Below are 18,249 nucleotides of genomic sequence, written 5' to 3'. Positions count from 1 at the left end.
AGATACCAGGTAAATAAACTGGCTTCTGTTTATCAGTTTACTTTTAGAAGTCATTTGCTTCTTAGGTTATGTAATGACTTTGGTCCTGGTCCAAAGTCCTGAATATTGGTATATCCTGAACTATTGGAATCCAGTAAAAAGTGTTAAATGTTCTCATTTCTAGCAGCCTGTATTTATGACTGCTTGGATATGAGTAGTTTTAAAGACTAGTTAAGAGCATGCGTTGGTATTGTGTCTTAGTAACATTTTTGGGTAAATTATTATTTCTTACTGCATCTCCTTTTCAAGGTTAGAGTGAAAACTAAATGAGATAATAAAGTAAGTGGCACAGAGTCTGGCTGAAAAGTAGTACTGAATATTCTTTTTTTTTTTTTTTTCTGTCAGTGTCACTGTGAGGTCTTTGGGTCTCTCGTTACTGAGCACAGTGATTAGCCTAAGCAGAGGCTGAAAAGCATCAGAACTTTTCCCTCCCTATTCAAGGTAGCTGACCATGAGAGGGAAGAAAGCATATAGTGCATTCAAATTCTAGACCAGCAGGAATACATCTTTGTTTTTTCTATTGAGAAGCTTAATCTCACAGGTAGCTTCAGACTTTGTAATGAGGCAAGTGCTCGCACGCACTTAAAAATTCACCGCTATGTCTGCATTGCTGGATTATCACTTAAATGCATGCTGGTCCCAAATAATTGACTTATGGATTCCTTCTCATTCCTCAATAGCTAGATAGTTTCTGTAGAAACCTAAAAGAACTACCTGTAGTTGCTTTAATAAATCTATAGTTTAATAAACCTGTAGTTGCTTTAATAAACATAATGGATGGTAAGAGTAATGGCCCATGCAGGAAAGTCCATATAACATTGAAGACCCAGCACGGCCAAAAATAAACATATAAATAAAATTCTAAAAAGAAAAGAGTAATGGCTTCCATTTACTGAGTGCTCATTTAGTCTTCATTGCTGTTCCATGCAACTGTTACTATCACCCCTGTTTCATCAATGAGGAAACTAAGATCTAGAGAGATTCGGGGTTTCCTAAAGAAGAATGTGAATGCTGGTTTGTCTGCCTGCAGAATCTGAGCTTAATAGCTTTATGTGTTGTGTAGCTCTGCTGCCTTTGTTTCATAAGTACTGCATAACCTTGTTAATTCGTTCCATCTACATTAGTTGTAATAGACACTGTTCTAAGTGATGGATTATAGCATGCAGACAAAAGTCCCTGCCCTCCTAAAACTCACCTTTCTATTATAGTTAGCTGCTCAGTCATGTCTGACTCTTTGCAACCCCGTGGACTGTAGCCCATCAGGCCCCTCTGTCTATGGAATTCTTCAGGCACAAATACTGGAGTGGGTTGCCATTTCCTTCTCCAGGGATCTTCCCAACCCAGGCACTGAACCTGGGTCTCCTGCATTCCAGGCCTTTTCTTTACCATCTGAGCCACCAGGGAAGCCCGTTATAATTACTTGTGTCCATTTCCCTCCCAGAATGAATGTTGTTATAAGATAGTAACTATGTCTTATTCTTCTTGAGTTTTAGGGATATAATTAAAGTTTTAATTCAAAGCTGAGAATAATTACTGGGCTTATGAAAGAATTTCATACAAAAATTTTGGAAGCTAGAGTGTGCCCCATTCTATTTATCAGGCTCTCTGTTTATTTTAGCACTGATGTTTAGCCCTTCCAGACTCATCCAATTCTTACCGTTTATTTTAAGAAGCATTTAGAGGTTTATTGTTAACAATAAAGCTACTTTTTGATATCTTAGTTTCTTTGACTTCCTTCAGGGATCTATGGGTGTGCAGAGCAACATAAAAAAATTTCTTTCTTTAGAACACACCAAAAATACATCTGGAAAACCAAGTTCAAGAGCCTTAACTACTTCACAGAACAAATTATAATATTCTGGTATAATTGAAAAGGAAATGATAATAGCAGGGGAAGTCCAACTGTGAAAAAATTGATACCTTTTATCTGTGATATCAGGAATATTGAATCCTGTCTTTTGGATAAATTACTATCATTTTAAGGAAAATGGTCTCACAAAGTGTTAGTGTGTAATGTTCTGTTTTAACCATGTTAGAAGCTGAGAATAATTTAAAGTGTCCTTGGGTGGAGGTCAGCATGCTATATTCCCCACCCATGAAATCATCCATAAATTCTATGAAGTAGGTGGTATTTTAATAAAGTAATTGCCTTATTTTTGCCTTGGAAATACAATTAAACTTTTTTGGTCCCATAAGAGGCAAATGGCTGATAATGTTGCTCATTTTTAAAAAGTCATTTGTCCAAGTGGGAGGATCCATTGGCAAACCAGCTGGCTGTTGGCTGTTCATTTAGATTTTGACATTACTTCTCCTTGGGACCCTGATGCTGGGCTGTCTGATAACCAGTGCAAACTCCAAGAATATCTTTCGTTTCTCTAGAAGGAGGTGTGGATTTGCAAAGCTACCAGCTGGATATGCAAATACTACCTGACGGGCCAAGGAGTGATGTGGACTTTTCAGAGATTCTTAATGCAATACAAGAAAGTAAGTTTCACTCCAATTTTAAATTCACCATGAAAGGAGAAACTATTATAATACTTGGGAGGGGTAATAAAACTAGAAACCTTAGATGCCAAGCTTTAAAATAAAATGATGTCTTAAAGGAGATACTGTGTAAAATAATTTTGAGACCAGAGAGATGGTTAGTAAAATGCCAGTTCGATTTGTGAAACTGAGCCACATAGTACTGGGGTTGTTGATGATGCCTGGTGGGAAACCATAGAGGGGTTATAAAATCTTAGTATGCTATGCTGCCACTGCTGCTGCTGCTAAGTCGCTCCAGTCATGTCCCTGACTCTGTGCGACCCCATAGACAGCAGCCCACCAGGCTCCCCCATCCCTGGGATTCTGCGGGCAAGAACACTGGAGTGGGTTGCCATTTCCTTCTCCAATGCATGAAAGTGAAAAGTGAAAGTGAAGTTGCTCAGTCGTGTCCAACTCTTCACGACCCCATGGACAGCAACCCACCAGGCTCCTCCATCCATGGGATTTTCTAGGCAAGAGTACTGGGGTGGGGTGCCATTGCCTTCTAGTATGCTATACTATTTAGTAAATTACTGGGCCTTATACTTTTTTAGATTCCTTGATTAATCATAATCAAAGAAAAATCTTTAAGACACCAGAATAATATTCCTTCACTCAAGTATCAGTAGTAGGAAGCGTGTTGATGCAGTAAACCAGAATCAGGACTTTATTCTTCAAAATGGGTATATGAAGTCATTGATGCAGTGCTGTGACCAAGAAGTAAATTCCTCTTTTCTAAGCATTTTGATTAATCAGTGTTTACTCTTCTTCCTCTATTTTGTGTTACATAGTTTTCACCAAGAACTTTCTCATAATCAATACATTTGCTCATGTTACAGGTTTAGCATTGAGGGTGGGGGATGTGGTATCACAAACTAACTTATTAACATTTGTGTTTCACTAACAGAGCTCTAATTCTTGGTAATTATGCTCCTCTTTCAATATCAAATAGTGTTATTTAATATTGGATTTGAAGGGTTCAGATCTGCATTTTTTGCTACTTTGAGTTTTGTGACATTGCATTTTTCTGCAATGAAATATAGATTTCTAAATTATATTTCTATTTCTCTATTTTCTTATGAACAGTTTTAAGCATTTTAATTCTATTTATCTTCTTTTGTCATTAAATTACCTCCCCCATCTTACGAGATAATTAATATATCCACTTCACAAATACGACAGTTTAGGATGGAAGAAGGTCAGTGCCAATGTCAATAAGATAAATAGTGGAGACCAACTTAGAAAGGAGGGTCTCCACCTTCCTTTAATTCTTTCAGAAATGTGTTCAGTAAACACCGAGGTGGGAAGGAACCTGGAATTGAAAATAAGACTACTTCCAAGAGAAATACTTTTAATGAAAACTTAAAAGGACCAAGTATTTGTTCTGGAGGGGGGAATCCCTTCATACTCGGTTGCTGAATAAAAGAGAAAAAATTTCCCCAGGAGAATAAAAATCAAATTAGTAGACATTGGAGAGAAATTAACTTTTCACGGAAAGTTATAAAATTATGTAATTACTTCGTTTGATTGAAAGATGATAGATTACACGTTGCTGAAAGGATTATTTTCTAATAAATGATGAATGTTGGCATCTGTGCAAGTGCAGGCAATGAACTTGAACTTTTTTAGGGCTGAATGAGCTTCTGTCAAAGTGAACTAAGTGTTCATAAAACAATTTTTATAGTATTTTTTGTTAGCACATCTTAGTAAAAATTCACTTCTTTATGGTGTTAACTGTTTTATAGTTTAGAATGGTGATCCCTCTGTGAACAGAAGAGTATAAGTTTGTGAGTTTAATATTTAAATTTAAAAGTAAGAAAAAGGAAATATTATTTCATTTTAACACAATTTTTATAGGTTTAAGAATCTTCCAATGTTTGAGAATTTAATCTGTTTATTTTCTTGTTTAAAAAGCAAAGTTTTATGCTAAGTAGGTTTGGGAAGCTACCCACACAGTCTGGGGCATTTCTGGTGAGAAAGATTTCGGCCATTTATCTACCTTCAGTCTCTAACTAGAGATTCCAAATACAATTCAGATGTCTAACCAGGTCATTGAAATTTCTGAGTCTAAAATCACATAGTGTGGTTATTCAAGGGACTGTGCCTTAGATGATTATTTATAGAAATCTTTGAGAGACTGACATATAAAAAATGTAAAAGAAAATATAGGATTTGAACATCAGTAAAACTCATTGTCTACTACAAACATATTAATTGGGATTAACAGGATAATGGAAATATTTCACTGTTTCTTAGGATTTTGTGGACATTTTTGTATGATTTGTATGATCTTCAAGATTGGGCTAGAACACTGTGTGTGTGTGTGTGCGCGCGCATACACACAGGTTTCAAATATTTCTTCAGTGTCTTAGCAGCCATCATGGTAAGTGCGCTCCCTTGACTCTCTCTTATCATTATTAAAATGGCCATAAGTAATAGTAGATACTATTGTCTTCATTTTAAAAGTGCATATACATCCCGAGGCTATACGATTAATATATGATAGAGTCAGTATTTCCTTGTGTGTCAGCCCTTGTTGTGCTAAATAAAAAGTGAAATACTAATGATTAGGAAAAAGTGAACTACTTTGGATTTTTTACAGTTTTATTCTTGTGTTACATCTTGATGCAAGAATTCCTTCACCATGCTTCTGTGTTGTAAAATACATTTACAAATTTTCCTGTCGCTTATGCCCTAAGTATAGCTTCATCTGTTCAAAACAAGATGTCTCAGAGTGGCTAACCATCCATAAGTTGTTTTTCAACTTCCCTCATATCAGATGTATGGCTTATAAGGAAGGAAAGACTTATTTTATCCATCCTTTCTTGTATCCGTCTCACCTGTCATATGCCAGCCACTGTGCTAGGCAGAATACTTTAAAGCAGTGGTGAACCTTTTTGGTGTACAGTTCAAGTCAGGAAAAATTTTGTCTTATTCAAAATGAAAGCAACCTAGTTACTTTGTAGTAGGAAAGCATTTATATTTGGTGGTCTAATGTAAAGGGATATTTGTTTTGAGTGTGTATTTTTTCATTGATGTTATTTTTCCCTCCCTTTTTATTCTCGCCATTCATTCCCCATCCCAACATAGCAGCCAAGTCCCTTGTTTCAACAGAGTTCTGTGTTACCTAAATTTCCTGCCTTTTGGTATCTGAAAGCCTGAGATTCTAAGTGCTTGATGCTTAGGTAGGTGGAGAGGGAAGGAGAGAGGAAGGGGGGGAGGAGGCAGAGAGAGGAGATGAGATCCTGCAGAAGCAGCATGGTGTCTTGCAGGCAGGTGGGAGGAGAGAGAATGCTGTGTTGGGTGCCTTGGGCGACTGCGTGGGCCACCTGAACTGCCAACCACGACTGAGATTCTCCAGCCTGAGGAGGAACAGATCCTTCAGTGATCAGGGAATTCGGAGGGTCTGGGAAAGCAGGAGTCTCATTGTCCTGTTTCTTTGTCATATACCTGGTACCTTGAGCAGAGTGTGGAGTGTGGGTGTTGCTGTTCAGTTGCTAAGTCATGTCCAACTCTTTGCAGCCCCATGGACCGCAGCACCCCAGGCTCGTCTGTCCTTTCCTCTCTCTCCTGGAGTTGGCTCAGACTCATGTCCACTGAGTCGATGATGTTATCTATCTCATCTTCTGCTGCCCCCTTGCTCAGTCAATTTTGTTAACGCCTTAGTGACTGAATTCCACTGTAGACTCGCAAAGGGGGCAGCTCAGCAGTAGCCAGTATGGCATGGAGACCTGAGTCATCCCAGTAGATGTTCTGCCGTTTATAAAACCTCTGGGACCTTTGTGCGGTTCTGGATATCTGAGGGTGAGGCATGGGAATGCCAGCAGTGACTGAAATGAAGCTGTCCATTGCAGACGGGTTCTTTGAATTCTCAGATGGGAAACCCATGGATATAGAAGACCAACACTATACAGACTCTGGGGACTCTTAAGTGGCATTCATACCCGGCAGACTTGATTGTGATATAATCCATTAGATTCTAATCTACTTGGGAGGGAAAGAGAGCAAATAGCAAAGTGTTTGGAAGGAGAACTGGGAGGCTTTAAGGATTATTGGGTGATTGTTATGCTGTGAAGTGAAGTGGAAGTCACTTAGTCATGTCGGACTCTTTGCAACCCCATGGACTATACAGCCCATGGAATTCTCCAGGCCAGAATACTGGAGTGGGTAGCCTTTCCCTTCTCCAGGGGATCTTCCCAACCCAGGGACTGAACCCAGATCTTCCACATTGTCGGAGGATTCTTTACCAGCTGAGCCACCAGGGAAGCCCAAGAAGACTGGAGTGGGTAGCCTATCCCTTCTCCAGTGGATCTTCCCAGCCCAGGAATGGAACCTAGGTTTCCTGCATCGCAGGCAGATTCTTTACAGCTGAGCTACCAGGGAAGACCGTTATGCCTGCAGTGTCCCTGTGCAGTCATAAAGCTGTTCTTATTGGTGATGCTCTTGCTCTGTGGGTGAGGAGACTGAGTCATTTCTCAGTGACATCCAGTGAGTCATTCTCAATCCACTTTCTTGAACCCTGATTTACCATTGTATTTTTAATTCATATGGCCATGCTGTTGCAAAGGGGAAGATGAGGGAGAGGAAGGAACTGATAGCCATTAGACATCAAGTAAGGCAACTACCTGTATTATTTTGTTTAGTCCTAAACTCTTTTTGCCCTAATTTCCATATCAGTGAAAGGGAGGTAGTTATAGACGATCTATGCAAAGCCCTTAGTGCTTGGCACACAGTAAGCACTATGGACTTACTGGTGGCCACCTTGTCTTCATTCCTTGCAACAGTCCTCTCTGGTACATTGTATTATTCCCACTTAAATTAAAGCTTGAACAAGTTACAGAATCCAGTCGAATAGTAAGTGGGAGGACTAGTGTTTGAACTCAGGCTTGTCTAAATCCAAAGCTCATGTTCTTTCCAGAGAAGGGGCAGTTATGGTCAGTAGACTTTAGGATTTTTAATGCAGAACAACACTGACCTTGTTTCTAGTTGTGAAAAGGGAACCATGGCTATTGAGCAAAGCTTGGATTAGGTACACAGTTCTTCTCTAAATAGCATTTGCAGGGTTGAAAGAGGTGCCATCATTAGACTCCTTATTATAGAATGACCAAAGTGTCTGTCTATTCTTTAGAATGGAGTAGCTGCGTGAAGAGCTCTTCGTAAGAAACATGCTGTCTTGGGAGCAGCTTAATGATCTTGGCCCCATTACAGAGTGTGCTGTGGGTACCCCATGCTGTCGTGTATGCTCTGTTTTAAAAACGGTATCTTTACAAAGCCAGGAAATGCCAATGGAAAAAAATTTAATAACCACACATTAAAAAAAAATCTCATGACTTGTGTTCTTGTTGTTTTTTTTTTTTTTAAGACATTGTGAATCTTAAAGTATTTCAAGTAAATTTTTCAGGCAGAAAAAAAAAAATGCCAGCTCTCAGATCTATAACTGTTAGGACTCCAGCTTTCTTATCCCAGTTTTTGTTTGGGGAGGTGTTAACATACCCGTTTAATTGTTGCCCAATACACTGGTGGAGGTATCCAAACTTTTTAAAGCTGCAGAATCTATTATTTTGTCCCTGCTGCTGCTGCTGCTAAGTCACTTCAGTCGTGTCCGACTCTGTGCGACCCCATAGACAGCAGCCCACCAGGCTCCCCCGTCCCTGGGATTCTGCGGGCAAGAACACTGGAGTGGGTTGCCATTTCCTTCTCCAATGCATGAAAGTGAAAGTGAAAGTGAAGTCGCTCAGTCGTGTCCGACCCTCAGCGACCCCATGGACTGCAGCCTACCAGGATCCTCTGTCCATGGGATTTTCCAGGCAAGAGTACTGGAGTGGGGTGCCATTTTGTCCCTAATATATTTTTACGTATATCATCAGTGTTTAGGACAGATAACTGAGCTATTTGGAGTTGGTGGGGGGTAAAAGGTGTAGGACTTCCCCACTCAGTTTCCTTTTTGCCCCTTCCATGGCCCCTGAAGTTCTTCCAAAGAATCCTGGGATTCCAGGGAACACACTTTGAAAACCACTGGCCTATTAGAAAGGAATAAAGCCAGCTAAGGAAGGATTTATGTCTTTTCCAATTATCTATTTTAAATATTCTAAATTAGACCCTCTTCTTCTTGGTTTACCAGGTAGCCTCTGCCTTAGGGCTGTTATCAAAATCATTTGAAGAGTAATGAACATCTAGAGGGTCCTAGGCTTACTAGTGCCATATAAATGCAAAGCAGTGTTTGGTTTTTAAAATTCCAGTGGCTCAAAGCTGTGTGTGCTGCTGTGTGTGTTCCTGGATTTTTAAAAGCATTTAATTTGATCTATTCGTTAAATTTTTAAAAGCGTCTGATTTGTCAGGGTACAGCTGTGAAGTCTAGCTTGATTCAGATCAGTGTTAAAATTGTGACAAGATAATTGTTTGCTGGTGAAATGACTTCCTGTTCTTGAAAACCAAACAGGATTTAAGAAGAGTAGAATGCCTTCCACAAAAACAAGGAGCTGGCTGGAAATAGCCTGCATTTGGGAGTCAGAACTGGGTTGGAACTCATCTCTGTCACTTATGAGCTGTGTGAGCATACTTAGCATCTTTGAACCTGGCTTCTTTCTCGTATTAACCTGTCCTGCAAGGTGTTCTGAAGATTGAAGGAGAAAACAGACCTCACAATTCTTCATACACAGTCAGCTCTGAATAAACTGTAGTCCCTTCCCACTTCCTTCCTATTTGACCTCTGAATTCAAGAGAAAAACACATTCTTGCAGGTAATGGCACTGAGGTAGTTAGAATAAGGGGGGAAAAAAGCAATTGATATAATCTTAAGCTAGCTTTTATTTATTTTAAAATGGGCATTGAGCACCTCCTATTTGCTAGCCCTTGTGTCAAGTTTGGAGCCATCTTGGGCCTTCATCTGAAAGGGACTCTAGATGTATAGATGAGCTGGTTATAAAACAGCCAGGTCAGCGTTCAAACTGAGACATGAACAATTTTTTTTTATTATTCTAAATTATTCCTGGAGGTGTCCTTTTTTAAATTTTCTAATGAGGCTATGAGGTCAGTATATAATACCTTCAGAACTCTGAGTATCAGATGTAATCATTTGGAACTCAGGATAAAAATATCAATAGTATAATGAACTGACACTCTGCAGAACAAATATAGAAACTCAGATTATATTGCACACAGCCCTTTCATGTCTTCTTCAGTGACCTATAATTTCACTGTATTTTCTCTGCCTCAGAAAGTGCCAAGATTAAAGAACTATAATGCCGAAGTGAGGTTTTATTTATTTATTTTTTTGAAAGAGCTGTGAGTTGAACTCTTTGATTTTTTTGGTATTTATTTCTTACTCTCTTTTAGATTGTTTCTAACACAGTCTAAAATAAACATTTGCTGTGTTTTTCCAATTGCCTTTATAGCATTGATTCCTCAAGTTCATCCTCTTGTCTGGAAGTATGAGGCTTTCTACTTATGTCTTGGTCATGTTTATACCTTCAGCACCTAAGCTCAGTGTTGGTTCAGTGAACAAGTGGCAGAAGATAAGCAATTCATTTCTTTGTTTTAGCCCTTGCCATATGTTTGCAGTCTCTTTTCCCAAGAGAGTTGAGCTAATATACAAAATTATTTTCACTGAAAGAATATTTGAAATAATTGCAAATATTTGATAGTAGATTTAGTACCACTGTGGCAAATTTGCCCTCCCATCACATGAGGGAGGTCAGGATCTCCGTGCTTCCTGGTCCTTTGCCTTCTCTGATCTGCTTCCGTTCTGGGAGAGTAGAACAAGCCAACCCTCAGAAATCTTTCTCCCTGTTGCCTCTCTCCTCTGCTTGACTCAGAGTCAGTAGCTGATTTTTGGTCTCCCAGGCAATTTCAGTTTCTTGGCCCTTGTTTAGTTGTTCAATGTGAGTCCCTGCTGTTAGTTCCTGGGTCTCTTTAGGGTAAGTGGCTGCTTCTTGCTAGAGAGTCATTTGGGTATCTTCCTGCTTTCCCAAATATGTGGTATCCATATGCCAGAACCCATGTTACCTGCCCAGTTGTGTTCACAGGGCTCTTCCTGAGTCTGTATGCAATGCAGGTCCATATTTAATTAGAATAGAATTTTTGCATTCCCTCTCTCTCTTTTCTCCCTCCCCCTCCCTTCATCCTTCTCTCCCTCCTTCTCCCTCTCATTCCCTCCCTTCCTCCCTCTCTCATCATTCTTAATTGACTCCTCAGAACATTTGGCTCTCTTTCTTATTTAATGAGCCTAATCACAGAGTTCAACCAGGCAGATAATTATCAAACATTTCTTAATTTGAGAAACAATGTATGAGGGAGGCGATGGGATGTATTAACAAGTGACCTTGTTTGGATGAAGAGGAGCTTTGTCACGTCTGTCCCAAAGGAGGAAGAGGTCCTGCTTCTACCTCGGCTGGACCAGGAGCTCTTGGAGGGCAGGGGTCCTGCCTGTTGTGTCCAGTACTTGAACCCCGGTTTCTGGTCAGCGTAGGTTTCGATAAATACTTATTGAATGAGTAGATTTCTAAAAATTGGTTAACTTCACAGTTGGAGGATATTTTCTTTAAAAAAAAAAATGAAAGTTTCCATTAAAGGGCATTGTACTTAGTTCCTCAAAATTGTGTTGCAGTTAAAGCGGATCTATCAGTGACCATCTATCAGTGGTGAACTACTGATGAAGGTCACGTTTCTTCTGTCTTCTGTGGAGTGTTTACATGGCTTCTCTGATGACTCAGATGGTAAAGAATCCACCTGCAATGTGGGAGACCTGGGTTTGATCCCTAGGTTGGGAGGATCCCCTGGAGAAGGGAACACCTACTCACTCCAGTATTCTGGCCTGGGGAATTCCATGGACAGAGGAGCCTGGCAGGCTACAGTCCAGGGGGTCGCAGAGAGTTGGACACGATTAAGCAACTTTCACTTTCACAGTTGGAGGTTGTTTTCTTTAAAAGAATGAAAGTTCCTATCAAAGGAGATTGTACTTTGTTCCTAGAACTTACATTGTAGTTAAAGCGGCTCTATCAGTGACAATGGTGAAATACTGATGAAGGACATATGTTTCTTCTGTCTTCTGTGGAGTGTTTACATGTTCTGCAGTCTTACTGATCACGTGTTTAGCTGAGCGTTTTCTAACACTTCAGCGTTTCTTATCTTGGCTGAAGCTCTTGAAATACTGGCAGGTGATAATGGTGCCTTCGTATCACTCATTCTCTAAAACTCAGAGACGTACTGATTTCCCTTGAGCACTCAGGTAACACCAGTCCCATAATATTAATAGCTTCCAGACAGTAATTCTGATGGGCAGCAGTAGGAAAGCAAAGGGCTTCTCTCCCTTTCCCCAAATTAACTGGTCCCTCTGGAATAAAATAGTTGGACCTTTAATGCAAAGCAGAACCTCTCAACCTCAGCACATTAACATCTGGGCTGGAGAACTCACTATAAGGGCTGTTCTGTGCATTGTAAGATGTTTAGCAACATCCCTGGATTCTTCCCACTAGATACGACTGGCACCACCCTGTGAGAACAAATTCCTCCTAGACCATACAAGATGCCTTCAGGGTGACAGTTTGGGGCCAGTTGAGAATCATAGATGTCAAAAGCTTTCTTGAACAGATTGTGCCAACACCAGAAGGTGATACTGGTGGAAGATAATCTGGTAATTTTCTATCTTGGCAAAAGCATAGGATGAATGAATGAATATTCGAGTTTCTCCCCAATGAGGGTCAGTCACCATGACAAGAATCTCAGTGTCTGTCGTCTTTAGCTTCCCTCTCTCTCTCACATCTCATCCCAGTCCATCCCTCTGAACAACCACTCCAGCTTGTAAATGCGTCCTCTGCCTTTTTGTATTGGTAACGCTAAAGTGCTGACTTAAGGTCCCAGAGTCTAAAACTGACAAACCCAACATTTCTCATGGATTTGCCATATGTCAGCCACCCTGCTGACATATGCAAATATATCTCACATAATCTTCTTAGTCACCCTTAGAGAAGGTTTCTGTACCTGTCTCACCAGTGAGGAAATGGGAGCACAAATTCACACAGCTAAGGGGTGGAGTTTGAAATAGTAATCAGGTCTTCCCGTGTTAAAAGAATATTTTGATCCTATTCAGATATAACCAGTAGAAAGTCATCATTATCTCCTTGAAAATTTAATCAATATCTACTTGAAATGATGGAGCTCCTAGCTTGTAACAGTTGCATTAGGAGAAACATATATGCATGGTCCCAGAGTCATAGAACGGTGAAGAAAAGTACTCTCACACATCATAAGACAGTGACCGCTTTGAGGTCATTCTGTGTGGGTGCATGCAAAGTCGCTTCAGTCATGTGCAACTCTTTGCTACCCCATAGACTGTAGCCTGGCAGGCTCCTCTGTCCCTGGGATTCTCTAGACAAGAATACTGGAGTGGGTTGCTGTGCCCTCCTCCAGGGGATTTTCCCAACCCAGGGATTAAACTTGGCTCACTTATGTTTCATCTCCTACACTGGCTGTTATTCAAAAAAAATGAGTTGAGGGCTTATTCCTTGCCTGGATCTCTGTATACTAGTCAACACAGACAGGCTCCCTGTTCTTTTGGAACTTAAGTTCTAATAGGGTAGACATCCAACATTTAAGAAAACAAATGAATAAATAATTCAGACTGTGATACATGCTGGGAAGGAAATGAGCAGAGAGAAGAGATGGAGGGTACCTGGGTGAAGCGCAGCTTCTTTACATAGGGTGGTCAGGGAAGTGGTCTTTGACCTTAACACCTCCCACAACATACTGTGCTTCCTCAAAAATGTCAGTGCTTCTACTTGAGCACCTGGTCCAGTGTAGATGCTCTTAAGCCTTGGTTGTATGAAAAGACCTTGATGTTTTTCATTTGTAGCCTCAATAAGTGTATTAGTTCCTTTTTTTTTTTTTTTGCTGCTGTAACAAATTACCACAAACTTAGTAACTTGAAACAGCACAGATTTCTTATCTTACAGTTCTGAAGGTCAGACATCTTCAAGGTGTCAGCAAGACTGTGTTCCTTCTAGAGGTTCTGGGGGAGAATCTGCTTTCTTGCCTTTTCTATCTTCTAGGGCCACCCCGGCATTCCTTGACTTGTGACCTTGTCCTCTATTGTCAAACTCAGCAGCATCCTATCTTCCCGTGTCTTTATCTGATTCTGACCTTCCTGTCTCTCTTGTAATTACATGGTCCTATCCATATAATCCTGGATAATCTCCCAGGATTTTTAATTTAATATTAATTTAATCTTAATGATTTAAGATCCTTGACTTAATTGCATCTATGAAGTCCCTTTTCCCATATAACTTTATACAGTCATTCATTCCAGGGATTGGTCACCTTTGGGGGCCATAATTCAGCCTGCTACAGTAAGCAGTAAATGTTCATTTTATTCCTGTGTCAATTTTATTTTACAGATAAAAAACTTGCAGTTAAACGAATTGCCCAAAATCACACACTTGGATCCTGGTCACCCCATTACACTCTTGTTCTTCATATCACTCACCACACTTCACATTTCTTTATTTTTTTTGTTATTACCAAAAGAGCAGGAAGACTCATCACTTTTATTCACCAAGATTCAGTCACCACACATCTCTGCCTGACACAGTGTGCACACCTCTAAAATTTTTTTGGATGAAAGAATGGATACTCTTTCATATGCTTGTGTAAATAGAACTCAGTCTTCTATGAATTATTCTAGTCAGCAGCTTCTGATAGGTTAAAAATCCTTAGTTATTTTTAAAGCATCAAAGAAAAAGTGAACTTCAATGTTGTTCTAAAATTTAAGTCAGTATAGAAGGGACCTCAAAAACAAAAATAAGCAAATGAACTTAATTAAATTTAAAAACTTTTGCACAGCAAAGAAAACCATAAGCAAAATTGGAAGACAACTTATGAACTCAAAAGAAAATATTTGAAAATAATGTGACTGGCAAAAGCTTAATTTCCAAAATATATGAACAGATTTATACAGGTCAATATCAAAACAAAAACAAAACAAAACTCAATCAAAAAATGGGTAGAAGACCTAAATAGACATTACTCTAAAGAAGACATACAGATGGCCAACAGGAACATGAAAAGATGCTCAACATTGCTAATTACTAGAGAATGCAAATCAGAACTACAATGCAGTATCACCTCACACTGGTGCAAATGTCCATCATCAAAAAATCTACAAACAATAAATGCTGGAGAGGGTGTGGAGTAACAGGAACCCTCCTCCTCTGTTGGTGAGAATGTAAGTAAGTGCAGCCACTATGAAGAACAGAATGGAGGTTCCTTAAAAAAACTAAAAGTTGTCATATGATCCAGTGATCCCACTCCTGGGCATCTATCCGGGAAAGACAAAAACTGTAATTTGAAGATACTCGCACCCAATGTTCATAGCAACCCTATTTGTAGTAGATAAGACATGGAAGCATTTAAATGAAAACAAAACATTTTTGTTTTTTGTATTCTCCAATATAAAATGAGATCTTAAGTTGCTGTACATATATACAATGGAATATTACTGAGCCTTCAGTTCAGTTCAGTTCAGTTGCTCAGTTGTGTCTTACTGAGCCACAGAAACAAATTTGAACAAACAAGAACAAATTTGAGTCAGTTGTAGTCAGGTGGATGAACCTAGAGCCTATTATACAGAGTGAAGTAAGTCAGAAAGAGAAAAATGAATATTGTATATTAACACATATGTATGTGAGCTAGAAAAAATGATACTGATGAACCTGTTTGCAGGGCAGCGATAGAGATGCAGACGTAGAGAATCGACTTGCGGACACAGTGGGGAAAGGAGAGGGTGGAACAAATTGAGACAGTAGCACTGAAGCCCATATATACACTACCATGTATAAAACAGATAGCTCGTGGAAAGCTGCTGTACAGCAGAGGGAACTCAGCTTGGTGCTCTGTGATGACCGGGATTGAGGGGGAGCGGTGTGGGAAGGAGGCTTAAGAGGAAGGGAACATATGTATACTTACAGCAGATTGACATTCTTGTACATCAGGAACCAGCACAACCTTGTAAAGCCATTATCCTCCAATTAAAAATTTTAAAAAATATGCAAAATGAGTTCTTTGAAGTTTTAAAGAACCCATGCTAAACAACTATATGAAGGAAAGCTAAACAAAACAACACTTCCTGTTATCATGAAGACAAATTATATTTATATTGTGGAGATCCTTCACTTTACTTCACATTGTCTTTCACCTTGGCCTGATGGAGACACTATTTGGTTAACCACATTTTACATTTGACGTCCATTTTTCTTAGGAAATAATATATCTGTCATTCAAGGTGTCATTGAAACAATGAAAAACTATGAAGCCAGAGGGAGATGTCTTTACTTTTAGTATTGCTTTTAAGATCCCAGATTCTTGACTTGACTTGTAATGTATTTACTTTGGTTCTAGTGGCCAAGGATGTCAATATTCTTTTTGATGAATTAGAAGCTGTCAACAGTCCTTGCAAAGATGACGACTCTCTCCTTCACCCTGGAAATCTTACCAGTACTTCAGATGATGCTAGCAGGTTGGAAGCCGGGGGAGAGGTAAGAGTATGCCATTTCATAAAAACAAAATTCTTGATCCAGGCCAGAACTGGAGAAGTATATTCCAGTGGATTGTTTAAAGTCATCTCATTGAACTGGGGGCTCCTGGGGGAAAAGAAGGGGTGAAGTCTTATACGCTTTTGAAAACCTCTGGGGGTCTAGCACATTTCAGGAATCTGAAATCTACTTAGCTCAAAACAGACTTTCAGTGGGTCATGCACTTCTCTTATAGCTAAAGGCATTTAGCTTATACAAAGAAGATTTTTAAAAACACTCATCATTTTAAAATGATTTACATTTTAGGTATTGCTAAATAGTCAAAAGTTAGCTTTACAAGAATGGATTCCCTGTTGAAATCTCCCATCATGTGGAACAATGATGTAAAGTGGACCAGCTCTCGGTAGACTGTGTTGTCTGCAGCCTCTTTGAGTTCCCATTCGCCTCTGTAATCTGGAAACTAAGATTACAGAAACTCATTGCAATTATAAACAGACCATCTGTTCATGTGTTATTTTTTGGGGAAAAAAAGTATTTTGTTAAAAGCATTCGCTATTGCTCAGCTGTGTCTCAGTGGAGTTTAATATCTTCTTTGTATATGCACTTTGTATATGGGTTTTCCTAGTGGCTCAGTTCCGGAAAAGGCAATGGCACCCCTCTCCAGTACTCTTGCCTGGAAAATCCCATGGACGGAGGAGCCTGGTAGGCTGCAGTCCATGGGGTCGCTAAGAGTCAGACACGACTGAGCGATTTGACTTTCACTTTTCAGTTTCACGCATTGGAGAAGGAAATGGCAACCCACTCCAGTATTCTTGCCTGGAGAATCTCAGGGACGGGGGAGCCTGGTGGGCTGCCGTCTATGGGGTCACACAGAGTCAGACACGACTAAAGTGACTTAGCAGCAGCAGCAGCAGTGGCTCAGTTCAGTTCAGTCGCCCAGTTGTGTCCAACTCTTTGTAATCCCATGGACTGCAGCACACCAGGCCTCCCTGTCCATCACCAACTCCCACAGTTAACTCAAACTCATGTCCATTGAGTCAGTGATGTCATCCAAGCATCTCATCCTCTGTCATTTGCTTCTCCTCCTGCCTTCAATCTTTCCCAGCATCAGGATCTTTTCAGATGAGTCAGCTCTTCCCATCAGGTAGCCAAAGCATTGAAGTTTCAGCTTCAGCATCAGTCCTTCAAATGAATATTCAGGACTGATTTCCTTTAGGATGGACTGGTTGGATCTCCTTGCAGTCCAAGGGACTCTCAAGAGTCTTCTCCAACACCACAGTTCAAAAGCATCAATTCTTCAGCACTCAGCTTTCTTTATAGTCCAACTCTCAGATCCATACATGACTACTGGAAAATCCATAGCTTTGACTAGATGGACCTTTGTTGGCAAAGTAATGTGTCTGCTTTTTAACATGCTGTCTAGGTTGGTCATAGCTTTTCTTTCAAGGAGCAAGCGTCTTTTAATTTCATGGCTGCAGTCACCATCTGCAGTGATTCTGAAGCTCAGATGGTAGGTAAAGAATCTGCCTGCAATGCAGGGGACCCGGATTCTATCCCTGGGTCAGAAAGATCCCCTAGAGAAGGGAATGGCTACCCACTCCAATATTCTTGCCTGGAGAATTCCAAGGACAGAGGAGCCTGGTAGGCTACAGTCCACGGGGTCACAAAGAGTTAGACGTGACTAAGCGACTGACACTTGTATATGCACTAGGTTTAGGTAATAGGAACACGGATCAGAGTCATTAATTTATTGTGTATTCTTAATGCTGTTGTTATTCCAGAAGCTGTTAGCCAGTGAAAGGATAACACTTTTGAGCAGGAAAAATTGTTTACTTCTATCAAACTTCCCAGACCTCTTTCTATAAACACCATACACTACTTATCTGTGTGTGTGTGTTTTAAGAAAAAAACTCAGTCAGCATTAATTCACACAGAGACTTTGGATACCATAATATGACACAAAGTAAGGACCTTGAAAGGCACCTCACAAAGCAGCTAGTCTAATCCCCTTAATTTAGAGGTGATTGAACAGTCTCAGGAAGATTAGGGCTTTGCTAAACCTTCTCTTGAAGCCTCGGCTGGTTCTGCAGATAGATGGTAATGTGCTAAATCTACTGAATAGTTCCCTTGCCTGGCAGATGATTGCTAAGAAAGTGTTTATTTG

At 40.0% G+C, this 18,249-nt stretch overlaps 1 protein-coding gene across 11 annotated transcripts in view; it reads left to right on the top strand.

The window, feature by feature from the left end:
• The window catches only part of ANO4 (anoctamin 4), a 439,368-nt gene that overhangs the window by 226,971 nt on the left and 194,148 nt on the right, over window positions 1-18,249 (top strand). For 9 of the 11 annotated variants that reach the window (XM_070370271.1, XM_070370269.1, XM_070370273.1 and 6 more), the window contains 2 exons: window positions 2,419-2,523; window positions 15,952-16,088. In XM_070370271.1, the coding sequence (XP_070226372.1) occupies window positions 2,419-2,523; window positions 15,952-16,088 (242 nt within the window). The remainder of the gene's footprint in view (window positions 1-2,418; window positions 2,524-15,951; window positions 16,089-18,249) is intronic. The other 2 variants (XM_070370272.1, XM_070370279.1) reach the window with 1 other exon arrangement.

Source organism: Bos mutus, chromosome 5 (genome assembly GCF_027580195.1).
Source record: "Bos mutus isolate GX-2022 chromosome 5, NWIPB_WYAK_1.1, whole genome shotgun sequence".
Classification (NCBI taxonomy): Eukaryota; Metazoa; Chordata; class Mammalia; order Artiodactyla; family Bovidae; genus Bos; species Bos mutus.
Note: the sequence above shows the minus strand (reverse complement) of the source record. Positions and strands in the feature narration are given on the sequence as shown.